General features: G+C 43.6%; 3 protein-coding genes across 3 annotated transcripts; all 3 read left to right on the top strand.

The window, feature by feature from the left end:
* Positions 1-1,628: 1,628 nt before the first annotated feature.
* On the top strand, positions 1,629-2,047 carry LOC114796548 (histone H2B). The gene has a single exon (XM_028990801.1). It carries the CDS (start codon positions 1,645-1,647, stop codon positions 2,017-2,019), a length of 375 nt encoding a protein of 124 aa, XP_028846634.1. The 5' UTR covers positions 1,629-1,644; the 3' UTR covers positions 2,020-2,047.
* Positions 2,048-4,096: 2,049 nt separating this feature from the next.
* Positions 4,097-5,026, top strand: LOC114796540 (histone H1-like). The gene has a single exon (XM_028990791.1). It carries the CDS (start codon positions 4,105-4,107, stop codon positions 4,789-4,791), a length of 687 nt encoding a protein of 228 aa, XP_028846624.1. The 5' UTR covers positions 4,097-4,104; the 3' UTR covers positions 4,792-5,026.
* Positions 5,027-15,600: 10,574 nt separating this feature from the next.
* On the top strand, positions 15,601-16,019 carry LOC114796547 (histone H2B). The gene has a single exon (XM_028990799.1). It carries the CDS (start codon positions 15,617-15,619, stop codon positions 15,989-15,991), a length of 375 nt encoding a protein of 124 aa, XP_028846632.1. The 5' UTR covers positions 15,601-15,616; the 3' UTR covers positions 15,992-16,019.
* Positions 16,020-16,654: the final 635 nt, after the last annotated feature.

The raw sequence follows: 16,654 nt of genomic DNA, 5'->3' as shown, positions 1-16,654 counted from the left end.
ATGTGCAGCCAATTACAAAACGGGTAGACAAAGACACACCCCACAGACCTGGCTTCACTCAGGTCCTCTCTTTGTACATTAAACCCCAGCGAGTCTCTTCCTTCCGCAAGTTGCAGTTTTTGTAACAATCTGACAAGATGTCTGGACGAGGAAAGGGAGGAAAGGGACTCGGGAAAGGAGGCGCCAAGCGTCACCGCAAAGTTCTCCGCGACAACATCCAGGGAATCACCAAACCCGCCATCCGTCGCCTCGCTCGCCGCGGTGGCGTGAAGCGCATTTCTGGTCTGATCTACGAGGAGACTCGTGGCGTGTTGAAGGTTTTCCTGGAGAACGTGATCCGCGATGCTGTGACCTACACCGAGCACGCCAAGAGGAAGACCGTCACCGCCATGGACGTCGTGTACGCGCTGAAACGTCAAGGTCGCACTCTGTACGGGTTCGGCGGCTAAACGAGCAGAGAACCGAATAAAAAGCCCAAAGGCTCTTTTAAGAGCCACACACACACACGTACAAGTAAAAGCGATTTCTGGTTTTCTGTGTAAAATGTAAAAAATTAGTTAATACTGCAGAGCTCTTGTTTAGGGCCGCCTGTGTCGGCAGCGAGACGAGGTTCTACCCATCGTGAGGATTCAGTGATTTAGTGGGCTATTACATGGACGTTGGGAGTTATGGAGAGCAGGCAGGGACCGTATTGTCGTCTTGGATTCAGATCTCAACTGCTGACCTGTTGATGTGCCTGTTTTTGGTTATAAAGCTTTTGGCTGATAAAAGGCTTCTTGGAGCAAATTGCCTGTCTGACGTATCTTCATTCCCCGTCGCCGAGCTCCTCCGCTACAATAATAAAGACTTTATGAAGTGTATGTAAGGATCTTTGTAAATAACCAAAAGGTTGTAATCCACCTTTAAGAAGCCGTTTAAACCCCACTTGTTCAAAAAGTATTTCAGATGAATCTAGCACACACAACAACTAAAACAAATCTTCGTCTAGCACTTAATTTCCGAGCCTGTTCTTTTTCTGTTAGGCCTTATCAGGGCTTAGTTTTGTAAACTCAAAATGTATAGAAATCGAACGAGAATTGCTGATGTCTGCTAAGTCAAGTAAGGTAATCACAGGTTCACATCCCGTTTACTGCCATTATGTCCCTTAATAAGAAATAAAACCCTGAGTGTCTCCAGAGGACCTGGATGGTCTTTGTAACTGCTGGTATGAAGAATTTTAAACTACATTAGAACCAATATATGGAAAAAGCAGGTATGATATTTTGCAAGGACTTATTATTTTATAAAGTTATGTGGATTTAAATTAACAATACATTGAATATGCAGATATGCTTCTATTATTTACTGTAAAATAGAGGACAAGACGACTTGCTTGTAAAGCTCAGGCAACATTAAATAAATGAAGAAGCAATAAATTAATGCTTGATTTTCATAGATTTTAGATAAAATATAAAGTAAAAAAAACTCCGCCTTTGTCTAAAATGAGCGGGAAATGGACGGAGATAAATGGGCGTGACTTTTCCCTCCATAATATGAACGCACCAATCAGGGCTGTCGGCTTGTTTCCATAGCAGCGAGTATAAAAGGAGCGGCGGTGACGGGGAGCCTTTCAGTTGTTTCAAGGTCGGAACTGAGACGATCAACATGCCTGAACCCGCCAAGTCCGCGCCCAAGAAGGGCTCCAAGAAAGCCGTGACCAAGACGGCCGCCAAGGGAGGAAAGAAGCGCAGAAAGTCCAGGAAGGAGAGCTACGCCATCTACGTGTACAAGGTGCTGAAGCAGGTCCACCCCGACACCGGCATCTCCTCCAAGGCGATGGGCATCATGAACTCGTTCGTCAACGACATCTTCGAGCGCATCGCTGGCGAGGCTTCTCGTCTGGCGCATTACAACAAGCGCTCCACCATCTCGTCCAGGGAGATCCAGACCGCCGTCCGCCTGCTGCTCCCCGGCGAGCTGGCTAAACACGCGGTGTCTGAGGGAACCAAGGCGGTGACCAAATACACCAGCTCCAAGTAACCCGTGGCTGCAACGCCGCAATACACAAAGGCTCTTTTAAGAGCCACACACTATGCTCAAAAATAAAAGCAGATTCTGTTAATCCCCACTCCACCTACTTTTTTAAAGAACTTAAGTAGTTTAATTATAAAAATTTTGCTAAATTTCTGTTAAAACTGCCTATGGGGTTAAGGAAGTGACCATAATCAGGAGGTTGCTTTTTCTGATCTGCCATAGTGCCGTCCCCACACACTGCTCATAGCTGCCCACTAATCACCAATAGTGATCGTTAAAATGATTGAATCATTTTTTTTTGTTTGCATTTACCTGAATGAACAGTATAATCGTTTGAAAAGCAAAACAGCAATACAAAGCTCAGACATACTTGTCTGCACACAACTGAGAGGAAATTGACCATTTAAATGGGTCTCTGCAAAGTTTTTCTCGCTAATTATTCCTGGTGGAACAGACGTTGGAAACTGAGTTCCTTACTACTTCTTACCAAGTTAACCAAGTTAAAAGCACAAACACAGATAATAGAAATCATTTTAATTCGATTTCAATTGGCCACAGTCACGCCAGAACTCCCTCCCTCTATAGTTCCCAATTTTTTGCTCCCCACAGGAAGTCCCAAAAACCAGTTTATCTGAGAGCACCTGAAGCAAAGTGATTGTCACTTGAGATACAGAGCAGCACAGCACACACTGAAATTTGTCCTCCGCATTTAACCCATCACCCTGAGTGGGCAGTGGGCAGCCATGACAGGCGCCCAGGGAGCAGTGTGTGGGGACAGTGCTTTGCTCAGTGGCACCTCAGTGGATTTGAACCGGCAACCTTCTGATTACGGGGCCGCTTCCTTAACCGCTAGGCCACCACTGCCCCAAAAACAGGATTATCTGTCAGAAGTGGAATACATCTGGCTGCGTCCACTGTGAGGTGTGGAGCTCCACAGTAGGTGGACTTTATTCATGGTTAAGGGTTAGATTAGATGTTAGGTTAGTGGCATATTGCAGCATATAGCTGCAAATCAAATAATATTATCTGTCTGTCAGATTAACTATTAATGCAACGTTCCATTTTCCACAGCAATATTTGCACCATTTTACTTTGCACATTTATTACACATGAAAGTTTTGCGCTATTTTTTCAGTATGTAACTTTGACTAATTGTTCAAATGTTACATGTAGCACCAGGTTCCAGAGAAACATTCTTTTGTTTCACTATGTACTGTATAACACATATAGAGTTGAAATGACAATAAGGTCAACTTCACTTTTTTAAACTTACTCTGATTGTTCAGACTCAACCTGACAAACATGTTTATAAAAACTTATGATTTTTTTCATTTAAATATTTATTGAAAGAATAGGCTGCACACTAAATGTTTCAAATTGTGTTGGCATTAAACACTGTGCAAAATAAAGAGCCAAGGCTCAGCAGGGGAACCCATCCTCCTCCAGACAGCACTGGAATACCCTGGATGTTCATGTCAGGCCACAGACCAGGAATTGTGGGAAAGTGAGTAGGTAGCAGGTGACAGGAACACACACATATTATATATTCGAGTATTGTGTTTATCAGCATTGATCAGCCGAAGTATGAAGCTCTGATGACATGTCAGGATGTGACACCTTCTTCTGTGCTTCACAGCATCACCGCAGCTCCTCTTCCTCGGTCCCCGCGCTCTCCTTCAACTCAGCTGACCAGCGGTCGGTGGCCGAGGACCAGTGACAACAGCCCGTCCACAGTCCGCGGCCGACATCTTCATTCCAACACATTTAAAGGGCAAAATGAAGGAGCGCCGCCCGTCCTTCCGTCTCTCCGGGCGGAACTACGTGTTCTGCGGCTTTCCTGCGGGATAAAATCCGCTCTCCGCCGCGCACCGCGCCATCCAGCTGAAGGATGAAGATCCCGGCTTCCTGCCCACAACGTTCCGTGACTCGGCGCTCGGGCGGCGACGCGCTTTTTGCCCGATATGCGGAGAGGAGGAAACACAGCGGAGGCTCCACTGGCGGAAGCTGCTTCTACACGGTTCTCACGGCGCGTTGAAGAGCGCAGCTCCCCGCGCGCTGCGTCATTGTTCCCGCGTCTCCGAACCTCTCCACATGGCAGAAGAAGCTCCAGCTCCAGCGGCCGCGGCGCCGCCAAAGTCGCCCAAGAAGAAGGCCGCGGCCAAGAAGCCCAAGAAGGCGGGACCCGGCGCCGTCGAGCTGATCGTCAAAGCCGTGTCCGCTTCCAAGGAGCGGAGCGGAGTGTCTCTGGCCGCCCTGAAGAAGGCGCTGGCTGCCGGCGGCTACGACGTGGAGAAGAACAACTCCCGGGTCAAGGTGGCCATCAAGAACCTGGTCACCAAGGGGACTCTGGTGCAGACCAAGGGCACCGGCGCCTCGGGCTCCTTCAAGCTGAACAAGAACCAGGCGGAGCCCAAGAAGAAGCCCGCCGCCAAGAAGGCGGCTCCTAAGGCGAAGAAGGCGGCCGCGAAGAAGCCCGCCGCGGCCAAGAAGTCGCCCAAGAAGGTCGCGGCGAAGAAGCCCGCCGCCAAGAAGTCGCCCAAGAAAGTCAAGAAGCCCGCGGCAGCAGCCAAGAAGGCGGCGACCAAGAGTCCCAAGAAAGCAGCCAAGAAGCCGGCAGCAGCCAAGAAGGCGGCGACCAAGAGTCCCAAGAAAGCAGCCAAGAAGCCCGCCGCAGCCAAGAAAGCGGCCAAGAGCCCCAAAAAGGCGAAGGTCGCCAAGCCCAAAGCGGCCAAACCCAGAAGCAGCAAACCGAAGAAGGCGGCGGCCAAGAAGAAGTAAATTCCTGCTGCTTTTTTACTCAAAAAGGCTCTTTTAAGAGCCACACACTGATTTCCAGAAAATGCGTGTCTGTTCGACCCCCCACACATGAAAAGATGTGAAGCTTTATTCTCCCCGCACAACAAATACATCTATAAATCTAGATAAAACGTCATTTACGTCTATAAAAAACGTCTATAAATCTAGATAAAACGTCATTTTCACAGCTGCCCGCGCGTGGTGAGTTTGTGAAGGAGGGGACAGATCATGCAGCTTTCCACTGAAGTAAAACTGAATACCAACTAATACTAAAACACGTCTCATGTCTTATTTTCACGCGGAAGGAGAGTTTCCACAGCCTTTAAATAGTAAATATAGTAAATAAGAAGATAAATTAGAAATATGGAGGTAAATGTTTTATTTTTTTGTGATTAAGAAAATCTTCCATGAACAAAAGAGATGTCAGAGAGAATGGTGACACTTATGAAGAAATTGTCATTGGCTTTCTTTAATGTCCTGGTTACTCTGTGGATAGATGTATGTATGTGGGTATGTTGTGTTTAAAAAGAATTGATAGAAACTAATACAGAGGCTTATAAGATTGGACATCTGGAACAATTGTGATGTTTGAGTGAATTTTGAGTTTAAGGATTGGCATAAAAATAGTTTTTTGAAATATGGAAGTTTTCTTGATTGTTTCTGGATGCTTCATTGGGACCGAGGTGAATAAACTTGATAATTTCTTCTCATTATTAGATATGAAATGTCAGCTTCATACTTTAAATGTTTAAAAATACCATGTGTAATTTGGGTGTAATGCCAACTCATGGGAGATCAACTTAATACTATAAGTCAAATAGTAAATAAGAATATTCCTCGATTCAAACTGTATTTGAATTATTTTAATGATTACATTTTTTCAAATTGTCGCTGTAGCGTCATTTTGGAACGAAAAGCGCGGTCAAATGTGTGAATGAAAGGAGGCGGGACTTCATAACAGGATTGGCCGAAATTTTGAGCCAATCAGGACACTGAGCCGTTTCCTATAAGAGGAGCTCCGCGTGGTTCAGCGTTACTTTGTTTCCTGAACGAACATCGTAGAACGACAAGATGAGCGGACGAGGCAAGACCGGCGGTAAAGCGCGCGCTAAGGCGAAGACCCGCTCTTCCAGAGCAACTTCTGCCTTTTTAGTTTCTAGCTTTTTATTTACTATAAAACCATCCTGGCTTCAAAAAGTCAAAATGCAGCCGCACAAGTTGTCCCACAAGCACTTGCGACATTCTGCTGATTTGCATACAAAGTCCTCGTCAGAAGATACGGACACTCCGTAGTAAAAGCGGAGTGCCCGTTATTATAATAAACTATTTCACTTGCATATGTTGAAATAATTACAGAGCCGTAAAATACCTTCCTTTAGGAATAAGGTTTTCAGTGGTTTCTCACTAGCAATTAATCTGGAATTGACCGTGCTAGTAGCCCAGTGGGTAACACAATCGCGTCTGAACCAGAAGGCCCAGGTTCAAATCCCACTTACTACCATTGTGTCCCTGAGTCTTACTACTGTCTTACTACTTAGTCCCTGTAACTACTGGATAAGGGCTTCGGATAAATACAGTAAATGTAATGTACATGAATTGAGCATAAATAAGTTTTACCTTCACCACATTCATAATTATGTAGGTGTTATGAAGAGTAAACTAATAATTATTCATGTTAATTAGCCTGTAAGTCAAGCAGTAAGAATGGAGGTGGGGCGGTCGTGGCTCCGCCCATTTCTCGGGCTCGGGCGGATCGGGTATAAAGCGGCATGTCGCGCTGAACGAACTCATTCTTTCCTGGTTGAGTGAGGGAACAGTGCTGACGTCATGGCCAGAACCAAGCAGACCGCTCGCAAGTCCACCGGAGGAAAAGCTCCCAGGAAGCAGCTCGCCACAAAGGCCGCGCGTAAAAGCGCTCCGGCCACCGGCGGCGTGAAGAAGCCCCACCGCTACAGGCCTGGAACTGTCGCCCTGAGGGAGATCCGCCGCTACCAGAAATCGACTGAGCTGCTGATCCGCAAGCTGCCCTTCCAGCGCCTGGTGAGAGAAATCGCTCAGGACTTCAAGACCGACCTGCGCTTCCAGAGCTCGGCGGTCATGGCTCTCCAGGAGGCCAGCGAGGCGTATCTGGTCGGCCTGTTCGAGGACACCAACCTGTGCGCCATCCACGCCAAGAGGGTGACCATCATGCCCAAGGACATCCAGCTGGCCCGCCGCATCCGCGGAGAGCGCGCTTAACGTCACCAGCGCGACAACCAACAAAAAAAGGCTCTTTTAAGAGCCAATTTCATATTTCGGTAAAAGCGAATATTTCTGCACATTCAAGTTCAGGCGCTCGTTTTTATTATTTATACTTGTTCAGCAGTTATGCCTTTATAATGTATATTTTTATAGTAGTGCCAGTGGTGAGAAGATGATAGTAAATTAGTTATGACGTCATTGATACCAAACATTACTGTTAATGCTGATCTCCAGGGGGACTAACTTGATTTAATCGCTCTGGATAAGGACGTCTGGTAAATTATTTCGTTGTGTGCTGTGTATCTCAATGACAATCACTTTCACTTTATGTAAGTCGCATGTTCTCTCTGTAATAATTGCAATGTATTCAGGTATTACCGAAAGCCGCATGTAACAGTGTTGACAATGAAAATTATAAAGTGCATTTGATCACCAATTTACTTGAACAGGAAATTGAGGCTACAGTTTGAACATGCAATAGAATTGGACAATAGAAGATTACATCACCTGGTGTCTTGGTTTGAGCTGGGTCAGAATTTGGTGCAACCCCCATGAATACTTGGATCCGTTCAGCTTCAACTGTCAGGATGCTGCTGCAGGTGAAATGGAGTGGAGGCCGTGTACAGTAAGTGTACATAATACAAATCCATGAACAATGAAATCCTTCAGTGGCAAAAGGCAAAAAAAATGAAAAATTGGCAAGTTTACCAAAAGTGTACAATATTTTAAAACCTTTGAAACATTTAGTCATTTACCAACTTTTAACATTAGTGTAAAATCCACTAAAATGCTAAGCTACCGTCAATGTTACTTCAGATCTATTAGGTGCCACTGTGATGCCCCTGGGCCATGAGGCTGTCACAACAGCTGCCCATGCACTGATTTGGGAGTTCCGATCCCTTTCACCTTGCACCATTTGGGCTTAGTGGATCGTGACGCCATAAAACTGGAATGCAGAGGAATCTGTAACCTACATCTTGTATGTTTTTCAGATCCTGTCAATCGCCACAAGCCTGCCTGTTTCTTTTGTTTTTTTTGCTCTCGTGCCATTTTCATTTGTGTTATTGTTAATAAATTATTGTTCCCAGTATGTCTTATTTCTGCGCTTCCTTCAGCTTGCGGACATGACAGCCACTGAGCAAAGCACTGTCCCCACACACTGCTCCCTGGGCGCCTTGCATGGCTGCCCACGGTTCAACAAGGGTGATTTTGTTATGTGTCTCACAATGACAATCACTTCACTTTCACTTTATTTCTGTGCCAGCATACTGATACGTACTCAGCAACTTGAATGCAAGTCAATCTGGGCTGAGTTTCGTTCCCAGCCATTTAACTTCTACAGGCTCTTCCATATTAAACATACCAATGAAGACCAGCATGGTGGCAGCTGGGCCTAATAATATAAGTTAAGACTTATGGTGGATGTGGGTAATCAGTGGAAAAAACAGGAAATAGCAGATCCTGTCGGTTACACCAAGTTGCAACAAAGCGGGCAATAGCTGAATGGCTCACTAAAAACCCTGTGCTAGGATTTTAGCTAAACCTGCTTAACACTAAAGTGAAGTGATTGTCACATGTGATACACAGCACACAGTGCACACAGTCCTCTGCATTTAACCCATCACCCTGGGTGAGCAGTTGGATTCGAACCGGCAACCTTCGAACCGGCAACCTTCTGATTACAGACCGCTAGGCCACCACTGCCTCCTACTAAGAAACGGATCCACAGTTTGCAAGGAAGCATAACTGGGGAGGTGATAGTACAGTTCCTGTAATTCCTAAATTTGAGAGTGTGGTGAGAAGAATTTCCTGTATGGCGTACCAGTCACAGATAGTTCCGATAGAAACAGTCTGCTAGCACTGATGATCATGATCCGGAGTGTGGAGAGCACACTGGTGCTGATGTGCAACATGTTGTCTCACATGCATCTCTGTGAGCTTTTATATGCTGATGCAGAGCAACATGGGCTTTGTGCAGATTCAGAGTGGTTACTTATCTTGTCTGAATGCATTATCTTGTCTGAATGCATCTCTCTGAATGCATTGCACTTTCCTATCAGTGCGGACCCACGTTGCATCAAAAAAATCAAGATGTTTAATAGAATTAATTACATTATATATAGTTTTAAATTATTTTAATCAGCCAGGATTTCAGGTGATGTTACTTATGGGTCATATATGATTAATTAGCTTTCGTTATTGACTTATCTAATTGTAAAATTACAGACTGTATTAATTTTAAATATATATAGTTACATTATTACAGACATGATTATGGCTATTGTTATTTTTTCAAAATTTAAATTGTTATATTTCACTCATGCGTTCCTCAAAGTCAAATATAATTTACAGGATAAATGAAATCATTGTTTAATTGATGTATCGTTGTAGGTTAAAAATTAAATTAGGCCAACTTAATTAAGAATGATAATGCCAACCAGATTTCAGGCTTTTCCTAGTCATGATTTAATTGAATATATAAGAATTATTTAAAATATATAGGAGGCTTTATAACATTGTGTTATCCCTGTTCTAGGGTCAGGGACATAACGAATGAGAAAAGGGAGCAGAAACTCCAAACGACGCAATTGCACTTATGGTTAACCATTTATTACAAAAAAATGTATATAAACAGACAAACACACATGTCTATGTTCTTTTCTTGTCTTCTGGTCACATTCCTTCACTTCACACCACTTCCTTCTCGCTTCACACCACACTTCTCTCTTGTCCCAAATAGACGCCATTTTGAGCCCTCTGCCCTATTACAGACCCCCTATCACAGAAAAGAAAGGGGGAGGAGTCAAATAATTTGTGCTCCTCTATACCTACATTAAGGAACAATGTTTAAACTTCTAACAACATACAGTAGCTCAAACAAGCGAGTATGAAGGACGGTTAAAATGGTCCAATAAACACAAATAACATTTCTAACAATTAGCTGCATGATCATAAAAGTAGGCGTGTCTACAAAGCTACCAAATAAAACACAGCTTCAGATCATCTGCTTTTCAGCAGCTACAAAGACATTTATTTTTTGGTGAAATAATTAAATATAGTTTAAAGCTTTAAAAAATGCATATTTGTTAAGTCACCATAAAACCACTCCAGATGGTCCAAAATGTGGCAGCCCGTCTCATCTTCAATCAGCCAAAACACAGCCATGTCACGCCTCTTCTCACCTCTCTCCACTGGCTCCCGGTAGCCGCTCGGAGTTCAAATCCTTGATGCTGTCATCATTGTGTTGCATAAAAAGGCCTTCACGGGCAAAGATTTTTGCTGCTACTAAGATTGAACTTAAATCAACTATTTTGCTCATTGCTGACAAGTTAGGCCTTATCTGGGCTCTGTAAAGTAAATTAACTATTTATTAGATCATCAAAAACTTTAAGGAGAGAAGGTCACTCCAGGGTGCCCAAAAAAGTCCACTAAGCCCAGGACCATCTCCAAAAGATGATTCACCTGCGGGATTTGGGTGCCACCAGCTTGCTCAGGAATGGCAGCTGACAGGTGTGAGTGCATCTGCACCCACAGTGAGGCGAAAACTTTTGGAGGATGGCAAAGAAGCTACTTCTCTCCAAGAATAACATCAATGACAGACTGATATTCTGCAGAAAGTACAAGGATTGGTCTTTTTTTTAATGAAAAGCTTGTTTGGGGTGTCTGGATAAATGATTGTCCGGAGGAAAAGAGGTGAGAGCCACCATCAGTCCAGTCTCATGCCAACAGCTAAGCATCCTGAGATCATTCATGTGTGGGGCTGTTTCTCATTCATGGGAGTGGAGTCACTCACCGTTTTGACTAAGAACAGAGCCATGATAAAAGAATGGTACCAAAACATCCTCCGACAGCAACTTCTCCCAACCATCCAAGAATAGTTTGGTGAAGATCAATGCCTTTTCCAGCATGACAGAGCACCGTGCCATAAGTCCAAAGTGAGAACTAAGTGGCTTGGGGAACAAAATATTGAAAATTTGGGTCCATTTTGGGTCCACTCTCCGGAATTTAATTCAATTGAGAACTTGTGGTAAAAAAAAACACAAATTCTGACAAACTCCAAGCACTGATTATGAAGGAATGCAGAGGTCTTAAACAAAAAGGGCCAACACTGCAATAGTAACACTTTGCATAAACTTGATGTAATTGTCAATAAATGCCTTTGCAACTTATAAAATGCTTGAAATTATACTTCAATACACCACAGAAACGACTGACAAATGATCTAAAAACACTAAAGCAGCAAACGTGAAAACCAGTATTTGTATCATTCTCAAAACTAGAGGCCAGGACTGTATGAGGCTATCAGGACCCACCCTTGGTGGCTGGGTGTCGGTGTTGGTGCATGTTATGGTGACAATGCAAAGACCCACAGGCTCTTTTTAAAATCTTTCTAAAATCTTTAAAACAAATTCACACTTGATGTTGTAGTTCTTTTATTTATTTTTTCTTCCTACTTTAATGTCCAGTCACGTTACTATTTAAATTTTTTTATGGGCAGTGGTGACCTAGTGCTTAAAGAAGTGGCCCTGTAATCAGAAGGTTTCCAGTTCAAATCCCAATCTGCCAAGGTGACATGAGCAAAGCACCGTCTCCACATACTGCTCCCCGGGCGCCTGCCCACTGCTCACCAAGGGTGATGGTTAAAAGCAGAGGACACATTAATTGTGTGCATCATGTGCTGTGCTGCAATGTATCACAATGACAATGACTAATACACATGTTCTCTGGGATCATTGACATTGTATGGTGCCTCAACAAATGAATATCAAAATAAGTGGGGTGGTAGTAGTGGGTAACGCACTCACCTATGAACCAGAAGACCCAGGTTCAAATCTCACTTACTACCATTGTGTCCCTGAACAGGAGACTTAGACCTAAGTTGCTCCAGGGGGACTGTCCCTGTAACTACTGGATAAGGGCATCTGATAAATGCTGTAAATGTAAATGCAAGTGTGCAGGACGAGTGAGATGGTGTGGACCTAAAGGGGCGATATGCAAATAACAACAAAACAAATTATTTAAATTATTAAGTGTTAAACATTTTTTTTACTTTTAAGTACAAACCGGATTCCAAAAAACAAATTGTGAATAAAAACTGAATGCAATGATGTGGAGATGGCAAATGTCAATATTTTATTTTTAATAGTAGATGACAGATCAAATGTTTAATCTGAGTAAATGTGTCATTTTAAAGGAAAAATAAGTTGATTCACGGTGTCAACAAATCCCCCAAAAAGTTGGAACAAGTAGCAATAAGAGGCTGGAAAATGTAAATTTGAGCATAACGAAGATCTGGAAGACCAATTAACACTAATTAGGTCAATTGGCAACATGATTGGGTATAAAAAGAGCTTCTCAGAGTGGCAGTGTCTCTCAGAAGCCAAGATGGGTAGAGGATCACCAATTCCCACAATGTTGCGCAGAAAGATAGTTGAGCAATATCAAAAAGGTGTTACCCAGCGAAAAATTGCAAAGACTTTGCATCTATCATCATCAACTGTGCATAACATCATCCGAAGATTCAGAGAATCTGGAGCAATCTCTGTGCGTAAGGGTCAAGGCCGTAAAACCATACATGATCTCCGGGCCCTTAAACGACACTACACCATAACCAGGAATGCTACTGTAAAAGAAATCACAGAATGGGCTCAGGAATACTTCCAGAAACCATTGTCAGTGAACACAATCCACCGTGCCATCCGCCATTGCCAGCTGAATCTCTACAGTGGAAAGAAGAAGCCATTTCTAAGCAAGATCCACAAGCTCAGGCGTTTTCACTGGGCCAGGGATCATTTGATATAGAGTGTGGCAAAATGGAAGACTGTTCTGTGGTCAGACGAGTCACGATTTGAAGTTCCTTTTGGAAATCTGGGACGTCATGTCATCCAGACCAAAGAGGACAAGGACAACCCAAGTTGTTATCAATGCTCAGTTCAGAAGCCTGCATCTCTGATGGTATGGGGTTGCATGAGTGCGTGTGACATGGGCAGCTTGAATGTCTGGAAAGGCACCATCAATGCAGAGAAATATATTCAGGTTCTAGAACAACAGATGCTTCCATCCAGACGTCATCTCTTTCAGGGAAGACCCTGCATTTTTCAACAAGATAATGCCAGACCACATTCTACATCAATCACAACATCATAGCTGCGTAGGAGAAGGTTCCGGGTACTTTACTTTACTTTACTTTATTTAGCAGACGCTTTTATCCAAAGCGACATTTTCAAGAGGAAGACACCAGCAATTCTTGTTCGATTTCTACAGAATATTGAGTTTACAAACTAAGAGCCCTGATAAGGCTCAGACTTGTCAGTGAAGAGCATGCTCAGAGATTGTTAGGTGCTAGACGAAGAAAAATTATAATGTATTTATACATGTTTGTATTGTTTGTGCAATGTGTACGCACTGTGTAAGTGTTAGTACTGAAGTGTCCGGTCTGCAGTCCAGATCTTCATTTGGCGCATCATAAGGAGGAAGGTGCGACAAAGAAGGCCCAAGACGATTGAACAGTTAGAGGCCTGTATTAGACAAGAATGGGAGAGCATTCCTATTTCTAAACTTGAGAAACTGGTCTCCTTGGTCCCCAGATGTCTGTTGAGTGTTGTAAGAAGAAGGGGAGATGCCACACAGTGGTGAAAATGGCCTTGTCCCAACTTTTTGGGGATTTGTTGATACCATGAAATTTTGAATCAACATATTTTTCCCTTAAAATGATACATTTTCTCAGTTTAAACTGTTGTTTATGTTCTATTCTGAATAAAATATTAGAAGTTGGCACCTCCACATCATTGCATTCGATTTGTATAGTGTATTTCTTAAATATATTTTCTTGTTACAATGTCACAAAATTTACTTTAAATATTTTCCTTTAACATGTTAACCCATTTATGTAAAGCAAAATTGAAAGAGTTTGAATGATTTCTGTGTCTGTAAGAGGGGCATGAGCAGCAGTCCCACTGTTACTCAGTTCTCTGAAGGTACAGGCCATCACCCGCTGCAGACTTGGTGTAAATATTGGTAAGGTTCAGTACAGCGTATGTTAGTCTAAAACATGGTTCAGAATCACATTCATAGTGATGGGTGTCTAGGAATTAAAACATAAAAAATGGTTTATATAATGCAGAATGAGACCACAGTTAGTTTAATTTAAAATACCCTTTTTTTAATACAAAATGTAACCTTCAACGTTCAATTAGAAAAACAAAACAATACAAATAAATCTGTTTAAAGTAAAGTTTATTAAAACCTCTGGTAAATACAGTAACTTTGGTGAGGAAGGATTCTATCAGAAGTGACGATGTCCTGAAACACACTTTCCTGTTAAAAATGTTACAAACTAACCAGTAAGAGCGACTGTAGCATCAATGTATCTACATTGTATCGAACTGAAGAAAACGCTCCGGACTGGAGGCGGGGCTGTGACGTTGTCACGTGTCTTCATGTGCAGCCAATTACAAAACGGGTAGACAGAGACACGCCCTACGGACCTGGCTTCACTTAGGTCCTCTCTTTGTACATTAAACCCCAGCGAGTCTCTTCCTTCCGCAAGTTGCAGTTTTTGTAACAATCTGACAAGATGTCTGGACGAGGAAAGGGAGGAAAGGGACTCGGGAAAGGAGGCGCCAAGCGTCACCGCAAAGTTCTCCGCGACAACATCCAGGGAATCACCAAACCCGCCATCCGTCGCCTCGCTCGCCGCGGTGGCGTGAAGCGCATTTCTGGTCTGATCTACGAGGAGACTCGTGGCGTGTTGAAGGTTTTCCTGGAGAACGTGATCCGCGATGCTGTGACCTACACCGAGCACGCCAAGAGGAAGACCGTCACCGCCATGGACGTCGTGTACGCGCTGAAACGTCAAGGTCGCACTCTGTACGGGTTCGGCGGCTAAACGAGCAGAGAACCGAATAAAAAGCCCAAAGGCTCTTTTAAGAGCCACACACACGTACAAGTAAAAGCGATTTCTGATTTTGTGCTGATGTGGGAAAAGTCATAAAAATTCCCGATTATTAATGATAAACAGCAATCGGTGATCTGTATGTAGAAAAGATCACTGTTTACTGCCATTATGTCCCTTTAATAAGAGTCTCCAGAGGGCCTGGATTGTCTTTGTAACTGCTGGTATAAATTTTAAACTACATTAGAACCAATATATGGAAAAAGCAGGTATGATATTTTGCAAGGACTCATTATTTTATAAAGTTATGTGGAATTAAATTAACGTTAGAATGACATACATTGAATATGCAGATATGCTTCTATTATTTACTGTAAAATAGAGGACAAGATGACTTGCTTGTAAAGCTCAGGCAACATTAAATAAATGAAGAAGCAATAAATTAATGCTTGATTTTCATATATTTCAGATAAAATTTAAAGTAAAAGAAACTCCCGCCTTTGTCTAAAATGAGCGGGAAATGGACGGAGATAAATGGGCGTGACTTTTCCCTCCATAATATGAACGCACCAATCAGGGCTGTCGGCTTGTTTCCATAGCAGCAAGTATAAAATGAGCGGCGGTGACGGGGAGCGTTTCAGTTGTATCAAGGTCGGAACTGAGACGATCAACATGCCTGAACCCGCCAAGTCCGCGCCCAAGAAGGGCTCCAAGAAAGCCGTGACCAAGACGGCCGCCAAGGGAGGAAAGAAGCGCAGAAAGTCCAGGAAGGAGAGCTACGCCATCTACGTGTACAAGGTGCTGAAGCAGGTCCACCCCGACACCGGCATCTCCTCCAAGGCGATGGGCATCATGAACTCGTTCGTCAACGACATCTTCGAGCGCATCGCTGGCGAGGCTTCTCGTCTGGCGCATTACAACAAGCGCTCCACCATCTCGTCCAGGGAGATCCAGACCGCCGTCCGCCTGCTGCTCCCCGGCGAGCTGGCTAAACACGCGGTGTCTGAGGGAACCAAGGCGGTGACCAAATACACCAGCTCCAAGTAACCCGTGGCTGCAACGCCGCAATACACAAAGGCTCTTTTGAGAGCCCCACACGTTTTCAGATAAAACGCACTTCCGTTTTGCATTTATAGGGGCTCATACATGATCTAATAAAGCGTTATTAATACCCTTTTTAATTTCCACTGTGAACTCCGTTACACTAACATGTAACTGTTTTAAACCTTAATACATCACCTAAACCAGGGTTTTCTGGTTCATGGGCAACTGTGTTACCCCCACTGAAGAAGAAACTGAACAGGCTGATCCGGAGGGCCAGGTCCACTCTAGGATGCCATCTGGACCCAGTGGAGGTGGTGAGTGACAGTAGAATGGCAGACAACATCTCCCACCCCATGCAGGAGACCCTGAAAACACTGAGCAGCTCCTTCAGTAGCTGGATGTGGCATGTAGATTCAGAAGGTTCTTCCTGCCAACCGCTGTCAGGATCTTAAAAATATATATTTTATGTATATACTAACATAGTTGTATAACTTAAATTCAGACTATTTATCTGCTTATTTGTACAGTGAACTTTTATACTGTTTGTTGCTGCCCTTATAACGGTCCACATATTACCCAGGGAAATATTAGGGTTACCCAGGTAGCAGCTGTGTGGGGACGTTGCTTTACTCAGTGACACCTTCATGCTACGTGCTACTTTCTGAT

Source organism: Denticeps clupeoides, chromosome 9 (genome assembly GCF_900700375.1).
Source record: "Denticeps clupeoides chromosome 9, fDenClu1.1, whole genome shotgun sequence".
Taxonomy (NCBI): Eukaryota; Metazoa; Chordata; class Actinopteri; order Clupeiformes; family Denticipitidae; genus Denticeps; species Denticeps clupeoides.
The sequence above is the reverse complement of the archived record's forward strand: the minus strand, read 5'-3'. Positions and strand labels throughout refer to the sequence as shown.